Here is a 17,712-nt window from a genome sequence, read left to right as displayed (position 1 = left end):
GTTTTCTCACTTATATTTTCTCAATTTGTTTTGCGAACAGAAAGCTCAAATCTGGACTGTCCAGTTCAAAATCAGACACCTGGCAACCCTAACTGCCCCCTGACTCTACCTCACTGCAGAGATGCCAGCACGCGGTCACTCCCTTTCCTCACCTAACCCTGTGAAATCTGACCCCACTTCAAGTTGGCCAGGAAACTAATGCCTTCGTTATAGATTAAGTGATTTGCCCAAGTCATATTGGATATTCTTGGCAAACCTAGGAACATAGCTCAGATTTCCTAAAGCTCAAGCCATTGCACTAATCAGACAACTACCTTCACGTATTATTCGAATTATTGTACTTTATGCATTAAGTCATTTGTAAGGTAACAGTATATCCAATATTTCACTAGTTACGATAACCATTTTAATTTTTCTACCATAAAAATGACTAAATATTATTTTAGCTATATCACAACTATTTTGTGTGAGGTGAATATATTGTAGCTCAAAAATAACTAGATCAGTTCAGTTAAAGTTATATGCAAATTTTGTACATTTTTATTTTACTTTTCATAAACTTCTGCAAAAAGAGAAACTGGAGACAAAGATTCAAAATATCATCATGCTACCTTTGAGTAATTTATAAGTTTCTGTGAACTCGCTAATAAAACTAGTTGTAAAACCATTACATCTCCTTTATAAAAACAATACTACAGGGAAAGACACTGGAGCTTCAACATGCCTACATCACTATTATTTGCAAGCAGTTCAAAATAGCAGATGTACTTACTGTACAGTACCTGATTTCCATGAAGATCCAAAACATCAAGATTTTTCAAGTTCTCCAGATTAGAGATTTTCTTTATTCTAAAAAATTAAAAGGTAAACAATTTTTCATCAAAATGTAAGATGTAAGTATTTAGCCTATCATCTATTCCCAACAAGTACAAATAAGATGTTAATTGTCATCCAAATGGTATACACCATTCCCATTCAAGACATTTTAGGAACCTAATGATATAGGTGTTGAGTGAAGGCTAAATCTTAATACCAAGATGCTACTGTCATTAGTGAAATAACAAAACATAGCACCTTTCCCTATATAAAACAATGTAACAAAGTCTGTTGGCATTAACAAGATGGTTTATTAGGTGATGGACCATTCTACCATTTCCTGGACACCACAGTATAAATCACCAATGGTAAATTAGATACCACTCTCTACAGAAAACCCACTGACTCATACAGTTACCTACATGCCTCCAGCTCCCATCCAGAACACACCATATGATCCATCGTCTATAGCCAAGCCCTTCGATACAACCGCATCTGCTCTAATCCCACTGACAGAGACCAGAAACTTCAGGATCTCTACCAAGCATTTATAAACCTCAATTACCCACCCAGAGAAATAAAAAAAAACAAATTGAAAGAACCAGATGAATACCCAGAAACCATCTACTTCAAGACAGACCCAAGAAAACCAAAACTAGTACACCACTTGTCATCACCTACAGCCTCCAATTTAAACCCATCCAACACATTATCAATAAACTACAACCTATACGGGAACAGGATACTAAACTCCGAGGCTGTGTCTACATTGGCATCCCTTTCCAGAAAAGGGATGCTAATGAGACACTTCGGAATTGCAAATCCGCGGGGGATTTAAATACTTTCAAGGACGCGATTCTCCGAGAAATAAGCCCTTTTCCGGAAGATCCCTTATTCCTACTTTCAAGTAAGAATAAGGGATCTTCCGGAAAAGGGCTTATTTTCCGGAGAATCGCGTCTAGACTGGCGCTTTTCTCTGGCAAAAACCCCGAGCCGGAAAAAAGCGGCAGCCATGTAAATGCAAATGCCGCGGGGGATATTTAAATCCCCCGCGGATTTGCAATTCCAAAGTGTCTCATTAGCATCCCTTTTCCGGAAAGGGATGCCAATGTAGACACAGCCCATGAGGCTCTGGGAGACAGACCCATAGTCTCCTATAGACAACCACTTAACCTCACGATGATTCTTACCAACAACCACAGGACATACCACACCTTGGAACTTTCCCTTGCTACAAACCCCGTTGCCAGCTTTGTCACATATTTACTCTGCTGACACCATCATTGAACCTAAACATTTCAGTTATAAGATCAAGAACATATATTCCTGCTCATCCAGAAATATAATTTATGCCATCATATGCCAACAGTGTCCGTCTGCTATGTATATTGGACAAACTTCTCAGACACTTCGCCAAAGAATCAATGCACAAAAAACAGACATCACACAGTTTCACGAAGAAAAAACAGTTTCTTGCTATTTCAACTAGAATGGGTATTGTCTCAACGACCTGATTACCTGCATCCTGCTTCAAAGAGATTTTAACACAAGACTTCAAACACAAGACTTCAAAGAGAAGCCTCTGAACTGTCATTCATACTTAAATTTAACACTTTACAAATGGGCCTTAACAAAGATGCTAATTATCTTACCCATTACAAAGACAGCTTCCCCAATTATCACCTCTAATATCATTATCTCATAGACATTAACCTCCCCCCGCATTCTCCCTCTGTTCTAAAATCTGATTTGTCTATTTTATATGTGTTCATTTTTTTTTAATTGTATTCCTTTGGTATATATATATATATATATATATATATATGGTCATGCCAATTTTCTTTCACAATTTGATCTGAGGAAGTGGGTCTGGCCCACGAAAGCTCATCATCTAATAAACCATCTTGTTAGTCTTTAAAGTGCTGCATAGTCCTGTCTTTTGTTTCAGCAAGACCAGACTAACACGGCTACATCTCTATTACTTTTGTGATTAACTGAGGAATATTTTTTGGGAAGTTAGAAACAAAACTGCCAAGAGGTCACCACTAGAAGCAACTTACTAAACAGGAATTACAAAATGAATGTAACTGAATAAAATCTTTCGGAATAACAATCAGTCAATCAAAATAATTATAACAAAATTATTACACTATTACAGTTTTCTGATAGAGTATATCAGCTGTGGCTTGTAACTATGTTTTTATGTATTAGCCTTTTGGTGTATGTCAGGCATTCAGGAAAGGAATACATATATAATACATGTCTGATTTTCATTCAGCAAGATGCTTTCTTGCCAGTGCCACCAAGCTAAAATAATACTGAAAGAACGGATTTTGTTTAACTTAGGACTTTCACACACACATACTCTACCCACAAAGCAGAACTCAATTTTCCCTTATTTAAAATTAAAAGAAAAAGTATTTTAATCATATCAATTTATGTCAGCTCAAGTGAAACTAGTCAATCTTATATCCAAAAAATAAAGTTTGAGCTCTCAGGAGACCCCTCACTTTAGGTGATGCAGCGTAGTGTCCAATTATCTAAGGCTGGAGTGAGGAACATCAAGAAGGAGATTTAAAAGCATTTAGAAGTATGGGTTCTTTTTCCCAAACCCCAGATTGCTTTCCTGGGGCCAGTTCCTATTTCTTAGTGACTACTTGTCTATTCTAGAAGTAATGCTCTTGGAACAATATTGCGGGCCTATCTCTAAAATTGTCAAGGGTCAGTACACCTTTTTATTGACATTAAAAATCAATAACAACCATTGGAACCTTGTGAGATTGTCACATTTACTCTTAAGTTGGAAATAATATCTGAGTCTATTACATCACAGATAGAGTTTACCCAAATCACGTATGTCCTGAAATAGCTTCTGTTCATATATTAATGTCCCTAGGAAATGGCTCTTCCATTATTATAGCAGGTCTGCATTTACCAGTGACTGTGGATCACCAAAAATAATCCAATTTATTTTATACCACTTTGAAAGTGAACAGATTATATCCATGTCCATTTCATAGTGACTGGTTTGAGAACAAATATTAATTTACTGACTTACATAGCTTTTCCTTTCCCCACTTGGTTACCTAATTTTTAAACATATTGCCACACTTTTTTTAAACCCAATCTCTCTTTATTTTCCATGGTCTGTTGTTCTGCAAGATTTTAAGTATTTTCTTCTCCTTTGTTGTAGTTGCTGTGTTATAATCTCCAACCTCACGTCTCAACTCAACCATTGCCAATATAAGTTTCAGAGGGGTAGCTGTGTTAGTCTGAATCTACAAGAACAGCAGTTTCTCCACTCTTGGTGTTCACACCTCCACATCAGCTGCTAGAAGTGGGCCTCATCCTCCCTGACTGAATTGACCTCGTTATATCTAGCCTTACTCTTGACTGGAACTCTTTTCTTATGCCTGTATATTTATACCTGCCTCTGGAATTTCCACTACATGCATCTGACGAAGTGTGTCTTTGCCCACGAAAGCTTATGCTCCAATAAATCTGTTAGTTTATAAAGTGCCACAGGACTTCTTGCTGTTATTACCAGGGTAATGGGAGAACACCCGCGGCTGGCAGCGTTGCATGACGTCACTGGAGCGATGGACAGGGAGGGGAGGATGACGTCACATGCCGAACAAGAGAGCGGGGAAAGGATAAAAATGGGAGGGGGAACACAGGCAGGGAGGACAGTGGGGAACAGAGGAAGGTATGGCGGCCAGAACTCGGGGAGGGACGAGAAGGGAGGATAACCCCGCCGGGGTCGACAGAGGCCCAGGGTAGGGTCATGGAGCCCGAGAGTGGGCGCGTTTAGGGGTAAACCCCCACCTGCTACCACTGGGGACGAGATTCCCAGTGTTAGGGCCCTGGGCCCGGATCTGGGAGCATGGGTGGGCCCGGACCCCCTTCCCTGCCACCTGTAGTCGAACAGCACACCACACCCCAAGGCAGAAGTTTGGCCCTGCTACGGTCACATGACTGTGGGGGACGTGGGTAGTACGAGTAACTTGAGATAATCAGGGCGTGATAGATGTGTAAAATAACGGGACCCAGAACCTGAATAATCATAGATTTGTGACACCCTGGACTTGCCACTAAGGAACTTGTTGCTCATTCTACTCTACAATGGAACGAGATCTGAAGCAACAGTTCAAGGTCTCATCCTAATTCAACCTTAAAATATTAAATAAGTGTGTTGACTACTGTATTATAGTTACATACTGAACCTGCAGTTTTAACAAGTGGAATATAATAGAGACAAACGCCTTAATTTTAAAATAATTTTAAATCTAAGATGCATCCATACCAGTTTTACCGTGTTACAGCCCAGGCCAATTAAAATAAAATATATAGATCAAATCATAGTCTTCAGTATAAAATATGAAATATACTATTAAACTAAAACTAGAGCTGACCTGTTGGTCTAGCTTCAATGAAGCACTCTGTCACTTTGGGGGAGCGGAATAAAAGTCAAGAACCTATGCTCCTGACTCTCATCCTGACTGTCAATAGTAATAAAGAACCAAAGTGTTCAGCCTCCGAGGAGGAAAAATTGGAAATGAAATACTTTTTCCAGAGAAAATGCTACTGGTTGAAGTGGAACACTACTGGCAAAGAAGTGATCACGTTCCTTCTCACTAAGAAGAAAAACAATAGTGATACAGGCTTTTGAGAGTTTGGAGGAAGGAGATTCTAGTGAGAAAAGAACAAACTATATTAAACTGAAGAACACTGGGCTTTTTTTAAGTAATACAAGATGTCAAAAGGAAAAGTAAAGGAAGATTTTTTTCTTTGGTTGGCAACATTTCTTCTCAAGCACATTCCACTGTTTGCCAAGACCTAACTCAGAGCCCTGAGGAGTTCCGCTATTTTACTGCTTTTTTCGGTTGTTGTTCTTTTCCATTTGCTGAGATCCTAATCTCAAGACACTATACATTATTATATAGCCCACAGCATCACCTACTGGCAGATTGTATTAAACATCCCATGTGCTATTCTTCAAAAACAAATTAGAAAAACCAGAACAATATGGAAAAAAGCTCTCTTTCTAGCCATTTATCAAAATACAACTCTTCAGAGGTTATCCCCAAACCTCAACTTTTATATACAGCATACTGTAACAGCACTCTGACATTACTATCTGGAAACTTTGATTTTTCATGGCATTCAAAAATCAGCGTTTCATGTCATGTTTTATATCATGCTTAAAATTCAGAAGTAAAACACTTAATGCTATAGTGCAAAAGAGCTAGGAACCCTGCTCCCCTTCCCAATAAACAGGAAAACACAATACATTTGGACAACAACTCTTTAATGGATAATATTTTTAACATTAAGAAACACTTCCTTAGTAATCATGTGGCTAAACCACAAAAAATTTGCTTCCAATGCAAGTGATTAAGTATAGCCTTTTCCTGGAGATGGTCAAGATGAATGATATGAACAAACACAGGACCCCATGGCACAGCCCTTAGTCATACAGCTATGCCTACCGATTAGATAGGAATACAGTGATTCCTCACTTAACACGTAACACGTGCCTGCTTAACACATTTTCGGGATAGCATGATTTTTTTTTTAGGGAACATTTTTCAAACAACACGACCCTGTCCCCGCAATAACACGATTTCCCCTAGGGCCGGCCAGTGGCCAGCAGCAGCATGAGGCTTCCCCTGCCTCCCTGCAAAGCAGCAGAGGTTTGCCGCTCGTAGCGCTGTTCCCCGGTGACCCCCTCTGGCCGGACGCAAGGCATCTGGCCAGAGGGGTCACCGGGGAACTGTGCGGCGAGCAGCAAACCTCCACCACATTGTAAGGAGGCAGAGGAAGCCCTGGGCAGCTGCCGGTGATCGGCCAGCTGGGGAAACCCAACCGCTGGCTGCAAGCCCCCTCTCCTGTTCTTCCTTTCCCTTCTCCAGTGCCAAACTCCTCCCCTCCCTGCTACAACCCAGTCCCCTTTCTCCTCCAACCATATGTCCTGGTCCCAGCTGCTAACAAGTGCAGGCTGGAGCTGCGAGCGCACGTGCGCTTGAAACACAACCCCCACCTTTTCCATTATTTTCAATGGGAAAATTGACCCCGCATAACACATTTTCACTGAGCACGATCATTTTCTGAAACGTATCTACCGTGTTAAATGAGGAATTATTGCACTCATATGAGTAAAGGTTGCAGGATTTGGCCTATATTTTTGTGAAGTTATGTTACTCACTAGTTATATTTCTTACCAGAATCCATGAAACAATGGGGAAATCTATTCTATTTACTATCTTCCCATCTAAAGATAAACTACTTAAAGGAAATATTTCAACTGGCTGGAAGGGACAATTTAACAGCCTACTTTGTGTGCAGAAAGACAAAGGCCTTCATCGGTAGCAGAGAAATGTGTAAAATATTAAAACTAGTTTAAGAAACAAATCTTCAATGACACAATTACATGGGCTCAAGGGTACATTTAAAGCAGGACACTTATGAAAATACTCTTAAGTTTCATGTAAAAAGGCACAGCAGGAAAAGATGGCTGTAAGAATTGGAGCATACATATCTTCTGTAATGACTTCAACATTTATTAAGATGCAGTTAAAATAAATCAAGTTTGAGGTACACATTAGCTTGTCCTGTACATTAGCTTCTGACAAAAACTTTCTTCCAGCCTATACACTGACTGAAAATTAGTATTGGCATGTTTAAAGAATTCACACTCAAAAAGAAAAGGTCCAAATGAGACCTTTATTCTGGAAGAGTGGAAAGGAGAAAGTGCAGCGTGCTTACTGGTAACAAATCTATTATGACAACATCACATATTGAATTTGGCATTGCACTGGTTTTGGCAAGATCAACTTTAACTCTAAAATAAAAACAACAAACAAAAATTAAGAGTAAATTATTCCTACAAAAGCTAAATACAAAGGAAACATTGACCAATACTAAAACAAATGCAAAATGGATCAGAAAGCCAACAGCTGGAAAAAAATGGAAAAGAACTTGATGGAGCAACGTGTATCCAATGGGTATTTAGAAAGGAAATGGCCACTGCTCTGAGCATGTCAGAGCCTAAGCTGGCTGCAAGATTCTTTTCAACATCTGTTAAAAAAGGACATCTGGAGAAGACGGCAAGAATGGAACGTTCATTATACAAAAAGATAGAAAAGTTTTAGTTTTACAAAACCTTCTTCAGTTATATCTTTTGCAAAAAGAAATGAAAATCAGGACAGTTCAGTTATGGTCCTATTTTAACTGAGGAGGGATACAGAAACTTAGTTCTGGTTTTGGCCTATCATAATTTTAAAGAAAAGGATAAATAGGATAGTTTTTAATAAACATTGGTATAAATGTGGGAAAAGTGGAACACTTGTGCACTTAATGGGACTGTTATTGTTTCCTCAAACTTTTTGGCTGGAAGCATCCTCTGGGTTAAAAAAAAAAAAAAAATCAAAGATTGAGGTTATCTGGGACCCTATCGTGAGAAAATATATTCCAGCAGCATAGGAAAGGCAACCTCTCTCCCTGGCACGAAAGCTTTATTTCGGGAGGTGGGGGGGGAGGACCCAAAATACTCTCAATCTCATTTTGGCTGACTGAAGTATAATCTTTCCATAATAATTAAAGGGTACATTTAATGCATACATGATTTTTAAATACAGCCGGTCCCCAAGTCACAAACGCGTTACGGACCAAACACTTGGCCGTACCTCGGAAAGGTCGTAACTCGGAACCCATTGAGTTACATTGCACCGTGCTATTCGTAAGCGTAGATTGCGTTCGTAACTCAGAGCCCACATTTACGACCGCTTTAGTCGTAAGTCGAGGTGGCTGTAAGTTGGGGACCAGCTGTAGATGGCTCCCACTTTTGAATAAAACTATACAAATAGAAGACTAAACCTTTGGACTTCTTTAAAAAAACTATTATTCTTATTAAAAATAGCAAATGTCTTATCACTGATTATTTTTAGCCAATACGCAAGTGTACTATGTTCTTCCAGAGTACATAAAAGTTAAGGTATAGTCAGCTTGCCCAATTTGTAGTTATTTAAAAATATGTGGGGCAGGAGGTTAATTTTTGGTTAAGTTTCAGTTTTAAGTTTTCTGAATCAGGATGTCAAAACATTTTTTTTTATTTAACCTAATCTTCTTTAAAAAGCACTGTACCATTGGTCAGACTTTTTCCATCACTAAATAGGATAGACCAAATGTACTGCACATGACCTAACTCCATCATATTTATTGAGTTACGTCAAGGATGAATTTTCCCCATTGAGATTCAGTAATCTCACAAAATAAAACATAAAATAGCTCAACCAAGTATCAACAAGTAAAAATCCTCTTTTTAAATGGAGTGCAATATATTCATAAAATCCTTGAAGGTTTTGCTTATAGATACAACTCCAGTTACAGAAAGAAAAGGGTTAAATTTGTTGCTCCTACATGTTGTTCTGATTTTTTTTAAACCACTAACAGAAAACGAGAGTAAGACAGATAAGACACCTGTTTTAATGGCTGTTTCCATGGAAACTCCCTGGAATAGTGTCTGGTGACTTATAACCTAAGGCCCTTCTTTATTTTCATTCCTTTCAAACTAAACTGATTTATGCTTATGTAGATTTTACCCTCCTCGGTAAAGTGAAAAAGTATCCGTGACACAGAAGAAAAGGGCATTTGATTTGAACTGGAGAGAGAAAGGGGAGAGAGCTTTAAAAGTCAGAGAGGAACTGAAAGAATGGGCAGAGTCAGAACTAGGAATTCCAGCAATATTGTGCCATCTAATTAGGAGAAACAAAAGCAACAGACTGACAAGCCTGGCAGTTAGCAACAGTGAGCAACTCATGGTAAAGTATGGTAACTCTCATCTTACCTTCAGTGAAAGGTAGTTCAATGTCCAAGGCATCGGAAGAAACTACTGTGCCAAAGATGATTTATAAAGAAGTTCATAAGTGATTAATTTCTTCAAACTAACATTCAGTATTCCCTGAACAGGTTTGACCAACCAAAAGAAGACCTGACCTGAAAGCCAGATCTAAAACAAGACTGGATCTGAAGTAGATGACTTCTAGCATCTCTCACCGACAGAAGCCACTAACAATGAATACCTACTAGTGCACAGAAATTGATACCTAGGAGAGATTAGATATAAATTAATCCAGAAAATTCCCACTAAATATAATGCCTCATCTAAGAAAAGTGAAATGTTATGTTCTCAAACTAGCTCAAGTTTAAATCTTCTATTGAAGCCTGATATCCAGTCATTGTACAGTGCTTAAGAGTGAAAGAAATGTAACTGTACAATCCTAAAACTGTAAAGGCAATTCCTCCACTGAAACCTTCATATTTTTATATATATATATATATATATATATATATATATATATATATATATATATATATATATATATATATATTTTAGGTTAACTGACATTCTAGAGTTAGTTTTGAAACAAAGATTCAGTCTTATGATGACGGGCCAGAATCTGTTATCAACAGCACTGATGTAAACCACAGTTTACAGTAGACCTCGGAGTTATGAACACCAGAGTTATGAATAAGGATGTGAATGGTTAATTGGCTGCCTGGACAAGTTGGAGCAGCCCCTGCAAGATGCCGGCAAGAGGCTGCTCCAGACCAGCTGGGCCTGCCATGACACCCGCAGCATGGCATTCTCAGCCCAGCCAGAGCAGCCCCCTACCCACCCGCGATGCAGTAGGCCAGGCTTTGCTAGAGCAGCCCCCTCCCGCCTCTGTTTAAGTGGTTAACCAGTTAACCATGATATATAACCAGTTAACTGATTAAAGGGAATTTTACACCCCTAGTCAAGAATTGACCAATCAACTATGCACCTCCTTTGGGGGGGGAAATAAATACAGAACTGTGTAAAACTTTAAAAAAAATAAAGAAAGAAGTTTTAAAAAGAAGAGTTGACAAAGAAAGGAAACTTCCTGTGCTTGTTTCATTTAAAATTGAGATAGATAAAAGGAGCATTTTTCCTTCAGCACAGAATAGTATCAAAGCAATAAGAAGTCAAAGTACAGTTATAAACCTTTTAATGAACCACCATAACATTTTTGCCCAAAATAACTAATATTTGGCTACGTCTAGACTGGCCAAAGTTTTTCCGTTAAAAGCATTTGCGGAAAAGAGCGTCTAGATTGGCACGGACGCTTTTCCGCAAAAGCACTTTTTGCGGAAAAGTGTCCGTGCCAATCTAGACGCGGTTTTGCGCAAGAAAGCCCCCAATTGCCATTTTTGCCATCTGGGCTTTTTTGCGCAAAACAAATGTGAGCTGTCTACACTGGCCCTCTGCGCAAAAATATTTCCAGAAAAGGGCTGTTGCCCAAATGGGAATGTCAAAGCATTTGCGCAAGAAGCACTGATTTCGGACAGTAGAACGTCAGTGCTTTAGTGCATCATCAAGCGGCCAGTGTAGACAGCTGTCAAGTTTTTGCGCAAAAGCATGCAGTCTAGATGCAGCCCCCCAGAATTGTGAACAACCTCCAATCCCAAGGGCTACGTCTAGATTGTATCCCTTTTTTGTAAAAGGGATGCAAATTAGACGTATCGCAGTTGCTAATGAAGCGGGGATTTAAATCTCCCCCGCTTCATTAGCATAAAAATGGCTGCCGCTTTTTTTGGCACGGAGCTTTGCCGGAAAAAAGCGCCAGTCTAGACGTGGATCTTTCGGAAAATAAAGCCTTTTCTGAAAGATCCCTTAACCCTCTTAAAATAAGGGATAAGGGATCTTTCAGAAAAGGCTTTATTTTCCGAAAGATCCGCATCTAGACTGGCGCTTTTTTCCGGCAAAGCTCCGTGCTGAAAAAAGTGGCAGCCATTTTTATGCTAATGAAGCGGGGGAGATTTAAATCCCCGCTTCATTAGCAACTGCGATATGTCTAATTTGCATCCCTTTTACAAAAAAGGGATGCAATCTAGATGTAGCCAAGGTGTTTATAAGGCTCCACTATAAGCAGAACTGCAGTTTTCACTGATAAAATTGTGATCAAAATCTGATGACAACAACGCGCTAAAATTATGTTACTGTATTGAACTGACTAGGTTTTTTATATTCCCTGTTTTATTTATGCACATTGAACAAATTACGCTTCGACCACAGCAGTCGACCAAGGCTTCCCTTGTCGACCACGCTGCGTCTAGACTGCCGCACTGTGCCGGATGATCTGATCGTCAGCACAGCACAGCGGCCATTTTTATTTTAATGAAGCAGGGATTATTTAAATCTCCGCTTCTTTGACTATGCCAAATAAACTATTTTACATGGCTCTGTCGACGGAGCCAAGTAGTCTAGACGTACAGGCTCTGCTGTATAAAACTTTATATATAAGCTTTATACTCTAGAGCCTGCAGCACAGCCAGCCCTAGGAGTGCGGCCAGCAGCCCGGAGAAGGCTTCATTGAGGGCACTGCAGTATAACTTTTATACTTAAGAGCCCACAACGCAGAGTGACAGCCAGCTCCCCATAACGGAAACCAATAAGCCGATGCTTACTGATTAACTGTTTAAATAGCTACACTTTTATATTTCTAATTAAGATTTTTAACAAATGAGATTTCCCCCTTTTCCTAATATGCTTTCAGAAATATTATACAAAGTTTAAATATTTTTCCATATAAATTTCCATTTAGATGTTTTTTTTCAGTAACAAGCAAAAGCAAAAGGCTTAATTACTGCAATCAATCACATTTTTCTGTTCAGTTTTGTGTTGCTCTTGATACTATAGATATTCCCAAAGGACAGATGTCAGCAGTTCCCAAATGTAAAAAAATATTAAGCAGTTCCATGAAGTTGGTGAAAAGTCTCAGAGGGGTAGTCATGTTAGACTGTAACTTTTAAAACAATGAGCAGCCCTGTGGCACCTTTTACACCATCAAAAACATATAAGATCATGAACTTTCATTGCTAAGGATTTAAAACAACTTAAACAACAAAACACGGAACTCAGACATCCAAGACCGTTGACAAACCTAGGGTTTTTGACAATTTTTTACTAGAACCTGAAGTTTTGCCAATACACCATAAAATATTTTTAAAAAGCCATCACATACATCTTTCCCATTTATAATCAATCACAATTCTGAACTCCATGTTCTCATTTATTCCTCCCCCTCACCACTATCTTGCTGTTGATCCTTTCCCCCAAACGTTTATCATTTGTGATCCTTTTTTGCATTATTCTCAACACCTCTTTTCACAATTTTCAGTCTCTATAAAATTTAATGCGCTTTACCATGGTTTCCTTTGATTTTTTATTTTTCTTTTTTCCTTCCTTATTTTTCTGTATCTTCTGTTTGTTTCTTACTCATCCTACTTAGGAACACAGGAATTTCCATATTACATCAGAACAAAGATCCAAGTGGGCATCTACCAGATGCTTCAAAAGAAAGTAGAAAATTCTCATAGGCTACGTCTAGACTGGCAAGATTTAGCGCAAGTACTCTAAACGCAAGAGTTTTTGCGTTAGAGTATTTGAGTAAGAGAGTGTCTATACTGGCATGTGCTTTTGCGCAAAAGCATCCGTGCCAGTGTAGACGCTCTCTTGTGCGAGAAAGCTCCGATGGCCACTTTAGCCATCGGGCTTTCTTGCACAAGAAATTGATGTTACCTGTCTACACAAGCCTCTTGCGCAAGAAGACTTATCCCTGAGCGGGAGTCTCAGAGTATTTGCGCAAGAAGCACTGATTTCATACAGTAGAATGTCAGTGTTCTTGCGCAAATACTTGCGGCCAGTGTAGACAGGTGGCAAGATTTTGTGCAAAAGTGGCTGCTTTTACGCTAAATCTTGCCAATGTAGACACAGCCATAATGTATATGCCATAGGGATATACTTATGCCTATTTACCGGTCTTCTCTTTCATTCCATTTATTTTTCATGCTCCATTTTCTTGTCACAGTCTTCACTTATATCTGCCACATCATTTTCCCTTGATTTAAAAAGTGGACTTTCTGCCCACCTACATCTTGTCTACTTTGTACAGTTCTATGTCAAGCTCATCATTGTAGCATCTGATCATTTTCCAGTAGTGCATTAAGCAACATGAATACATATCTGTCACATATTTGCTCTTTTGTTATGGTCCTTATTTCCTATGGGATATTGTTCCTGTGAATATAGTTTAGAGTAGGGATATTAAATTGCATTTAATCAGCTAATCGAGTAGCCGCTGGAATTTCCATCAACTACCCAATTAGTCCATAAGCGGGAAAACTGCAGAGCTGCAGCAGGGTAAGCTCCTAGCCCAGGAGCTAACCCCGCTACGGCTCTGCCTTTCAAATATATTAAGAGCTGCCAGGCTCTTAATACATTTAAAAAGCAGAGGCGTAGCATCTGGGACCAGTTGCAAGCTGGGACGGCTGATTCCTGGCTTGAGCTTGGTCTCTCTACCCCAGCTCGTGACCAGACCCCTGCCTCTCCTACCCCCCCAAAAGAGACAGTGCTGGGGGGAACCAGCCTATTAGCCTGCTTAGTAATGATTAATAATTACTCGACTAGTCCCTTACATCCCTAGTTTAGAGCATCACTTTAATCTTTTCTCAGTTCCCTGCCTCCTCCCTGCTGCTCCCTTTCCATTACCATAATTTAGAAGTCCAACTGATTTCATAATCAAAGGCCTCCACTCTCTCTTAACGTCCCAGAGGAACAGGGAGTGTCAATCAGATGAGCTAGCATATATACCTACTATGCCAGAACACTCAATCTCAGCATTCTCCACAGACAAGCATCCCTTAGCTGTGTGTAAGTATTATGAATCGTGTATCAGAAATCATTGCTAGTAGCATCATGAAGGAAAACGGCCCAAATGCAAGCTGAAAGATCGGCTCATCCTTAACTATGCTTCATGTTTCCAGCACATTTTACTAGTGGATATTAGCTTAAATTTAAACCTGTGAACTCAGGAGATATTTGAAGATTGATTACATCCTGAAGTAATTTTATGTTTTTTTAAATGTATTGTACAGGTGCAATCTTGAATAAGTTAAGTAAAATTTCCTGAAATAATATAGTTTAGCCCTAGCCTGATACCCAAAAATACTTATCAGGTCTCTGAAGTTTCATCGTAAAGGTTTTCTATTAAGATTTTTTTATGGCAAAACTATTCATATCACAAAACAATTATTTACTCCTAGGCAATTTTGTTGGTTGATTGGTGTTATTTTGGTTCTGAAATTAAGAACAGCACAGGAAAAACTTGAACGTCTGCTGATTTAGCATATGCAATGTGTGTTCTGCTTTGTTAACACATAACATAGTGGTAATGCCTCATGGCCAAAATGGGCTAGTAGCCATCCAGAGCAGTGTTCAAGTATGCTTAAGTGATGGGTAATCAAAGACACTGGTCAGAGTTCTCATTGAGGTCACTAGTCAGGCTATCTAATCCAAGGGCTGGGACAGTAAGTTAAAACAATGAGTTGACAACTCAAGGTGAGGCAACATAGCAAGGCAGCCAGGCAGGGTTAGGCAAGGCAGCAGGGAAGTATAATAAACTTATGCAAAAGTAACAAGACAAGGCAATGGTCTGTGGCTCAGACAGCTTCCTCTTCCTACTAGGATCTTTATATAGCCTAGGTGAATCATGTGAATCAGGGGCCTGGGTGCAGCTGTTGTGGGACTAAAGGCTTGATCATAAAGGTGGGTGTTTGGGGGGTTGGTTCAATGTACTGACATGACAGAGACTAGAGATACCATGTAGACTCTCAGCAGAATGAGATTCAATATTGGCATTCTAACAATAGCTAAACAGAAAAAAGCATGAGCCCCATCCCATGTAAGACCAGTGGCAAGATCATATATAATCCTCAAGTATCTAGAGACAAATTCTACAGTTAGAAAGTATGTTGCTTTATATGAAATATTTCACACACCAATACATACATTGCCTTTGACAAAGAGTATAGATTAAATGGCACTAGTGAATATGAACAATGGTTTATAAGAGCATCAAAATCATTATTTTTTTTAAATCCCTACAAAGAAAGGTAATGCCCTACACAGAGGAAGACATTCTTTCATTCCATAGCACACACCCTTGTATTACTGCAGGATATAAAACAACACAAAATAGAACTAATTGTTTAGCCCACTCAGGCTTTAATCATTTAGCATCAAAGGTGACAAGTCCCGTTGTGTTAGTTAATTTCTTCAGCTTTAAGATGCATATTTCATCACAGCTGTATTGGGGCAATTTATGCACTAGGAACTTGACAGATCCAACATTGGCTCCGTCCCCATGCCTCTACTCTCTTGGAGTGGTTGTAGCAGAAAGGTTGGCACCAGTTTTATACTCCTATTTTCCCTCTACAATTTAAGCTCCCCCTCACCGCAGACCAGTGGTCCTAAAGTTAATACCCCACTGAGATGCAGTTTCTCTCTCAAAACTTCTGTTGAAGTCTGACTGCAAAGTTACCCTGCTGTCACTGCACAAGTTATATCTGGGTCACATTTTCAAGTTTTTCTTTGCAACCAGGAGTGTCAGAAAACGGTGGGTTAGAAAATTCTTTTTACATTTAAATAAAAGCTGAGATTCTGATGTAACAATAACTTCAGGAACAGTGAACTTCATTCTTTGTTCTCAGAATCATGCAGCTAAGCCAGTTTATTTAAAAAAAAAAAACATTTTATTGGAAGTGAGCATGTCAAAGAAATCACTACTAATTCTTGCACAATAATCTTAATTTGTGCAATCCTTGCAATATCCATTGTCCTGTATGACAACATAAATTGTTAATAAGTCAACTTTTATCTTACATTACACTGTCAACAAAACTGTATAATTTGAAGCACTATCATACTCAAAACCATTTACATTATTTAGCTCTACTTATTAGTATGGTCCTCCATATTTATTTGTGGTTTAATAGCCACTCCATTGTATCAGAAAGTTATATTCAAGATCCTGTCACAATGGCACAAAATTTCACAGTAGTAAACCCTGAATTTCACAGAAATACTTATTTGAGCATCATGAAATACCCTGCATTCTTGTCCTCCCCTGCTCATACAAAAACATGCACATCTCACAGCTAAAAATATTTATTTGTGTGGAATTAATCATTATTACTGTCATGTTTTAAACTATGCTTTCAGAGCAGTTTAGCTCCATTCTTGTAGCCTCCACTCTCCTTCCTTTAATATACGCCAGGAAAGGGGACTTAGTAACCAGCTTCTGAAGCTCCTTTCCCCATTCCCTACACCTTTGTTACTGCTATTCTTCGCATGGTTTACGTTTCTCCCTCCTTCCACTCCCTAGCTACAAGTTGGATTCCAGCTCTTGGTTCTCAAACCTCTTGCTACCTGGATACATCAAACAGTGCAGGGATTATGCACTGTAATCCAATTATTGCCCTCTTGTTGGGAAGGCTAGAGAGCAAGAGGCACCAGCAGGCAGTTTCTGGCAATGCAGGGAGATAAATGTTGTTCAAAACTTGGCGGTAGACAATATGGCCAATTCCATAGCACAAATGTTGAGTTCTGTGGTAGTTTGGAAAAATGAAAAATCCCATCATCATGCTCCACGTTGGTTCTATCACAGGTTAATGAAACAATTTGCAGCTCTCCTAACTAATATAACCATCAGAAATTTTAAGCAGAACACAGCTGTTACACCAAAAATAAAATATACAGATAAATTCAAATTTTTTACCTGTTCTTCCCCAGCAAAAGAACACGCAAAGACCTAAGAGTTGAAAGCCCACTTATTTCCTCTATCTGATTATCATATAAATCTAAGAAAACAAGATGCTGTAGATTAGAAATATTTTGGATCCGAGTTATAAAGTTATGCTGGAAGTTCAACAGGCGAAGATGCTCGTCCCCATCAATAACTGGACAAACTGTCAGTTTTTGTCTGAAAAAGATAGGTAAGTAATAATTTTGTAATAGATTATTAGAAAATTAAAAAA

General features: G+C 38.9%; 1 protein-coding gene across 2 annotated transcripts in view; it reads right to left on the bottom strand.

Moving 5' to 3' along the window:
• LRRC49 (leucine rich repeat containing 49) overlaps positions 1-17,712 on the bottom strand; it is a 128,972-nt gene that overhangs the window by 97,603 nt on the left and 13,657 nt on the right. For both annotated transcript variants that reach the window (XM_075897737.1, XM_075897738.1), the window contains exons 6-7: positions 17,454-17,657; positions 783-849 (exon numbers count right to left, since the gene is read on the bottom strand). In XM_075897737.1, the coding sequence (XP_075753852.1) occupies positions 783-849; positions 17,454-17,657 (271 nt within the window). The remainder of the gene's footprint in view (positions 1-782; positions 850-17,453; positions 17,658-17,712) is intronic.

Source organism: Pelodiscus sinensis, chromosome 14 (genome assembly GCF_049634645.1).
Source record: "Pelodiscus sinensis isolate JC-2024 chromosome 14, ASM4963464v1, whole genome shotgun sequence".
Taxonomy (NCBI): Eukaryota; Metazoa; Chordata; order Testudines; family Trionychidae; genus Pelodiscus; species Pelodiscus sinensis.
This window is presented reverse-complemented; position numbering and strand designations above follow the sequence as displayed.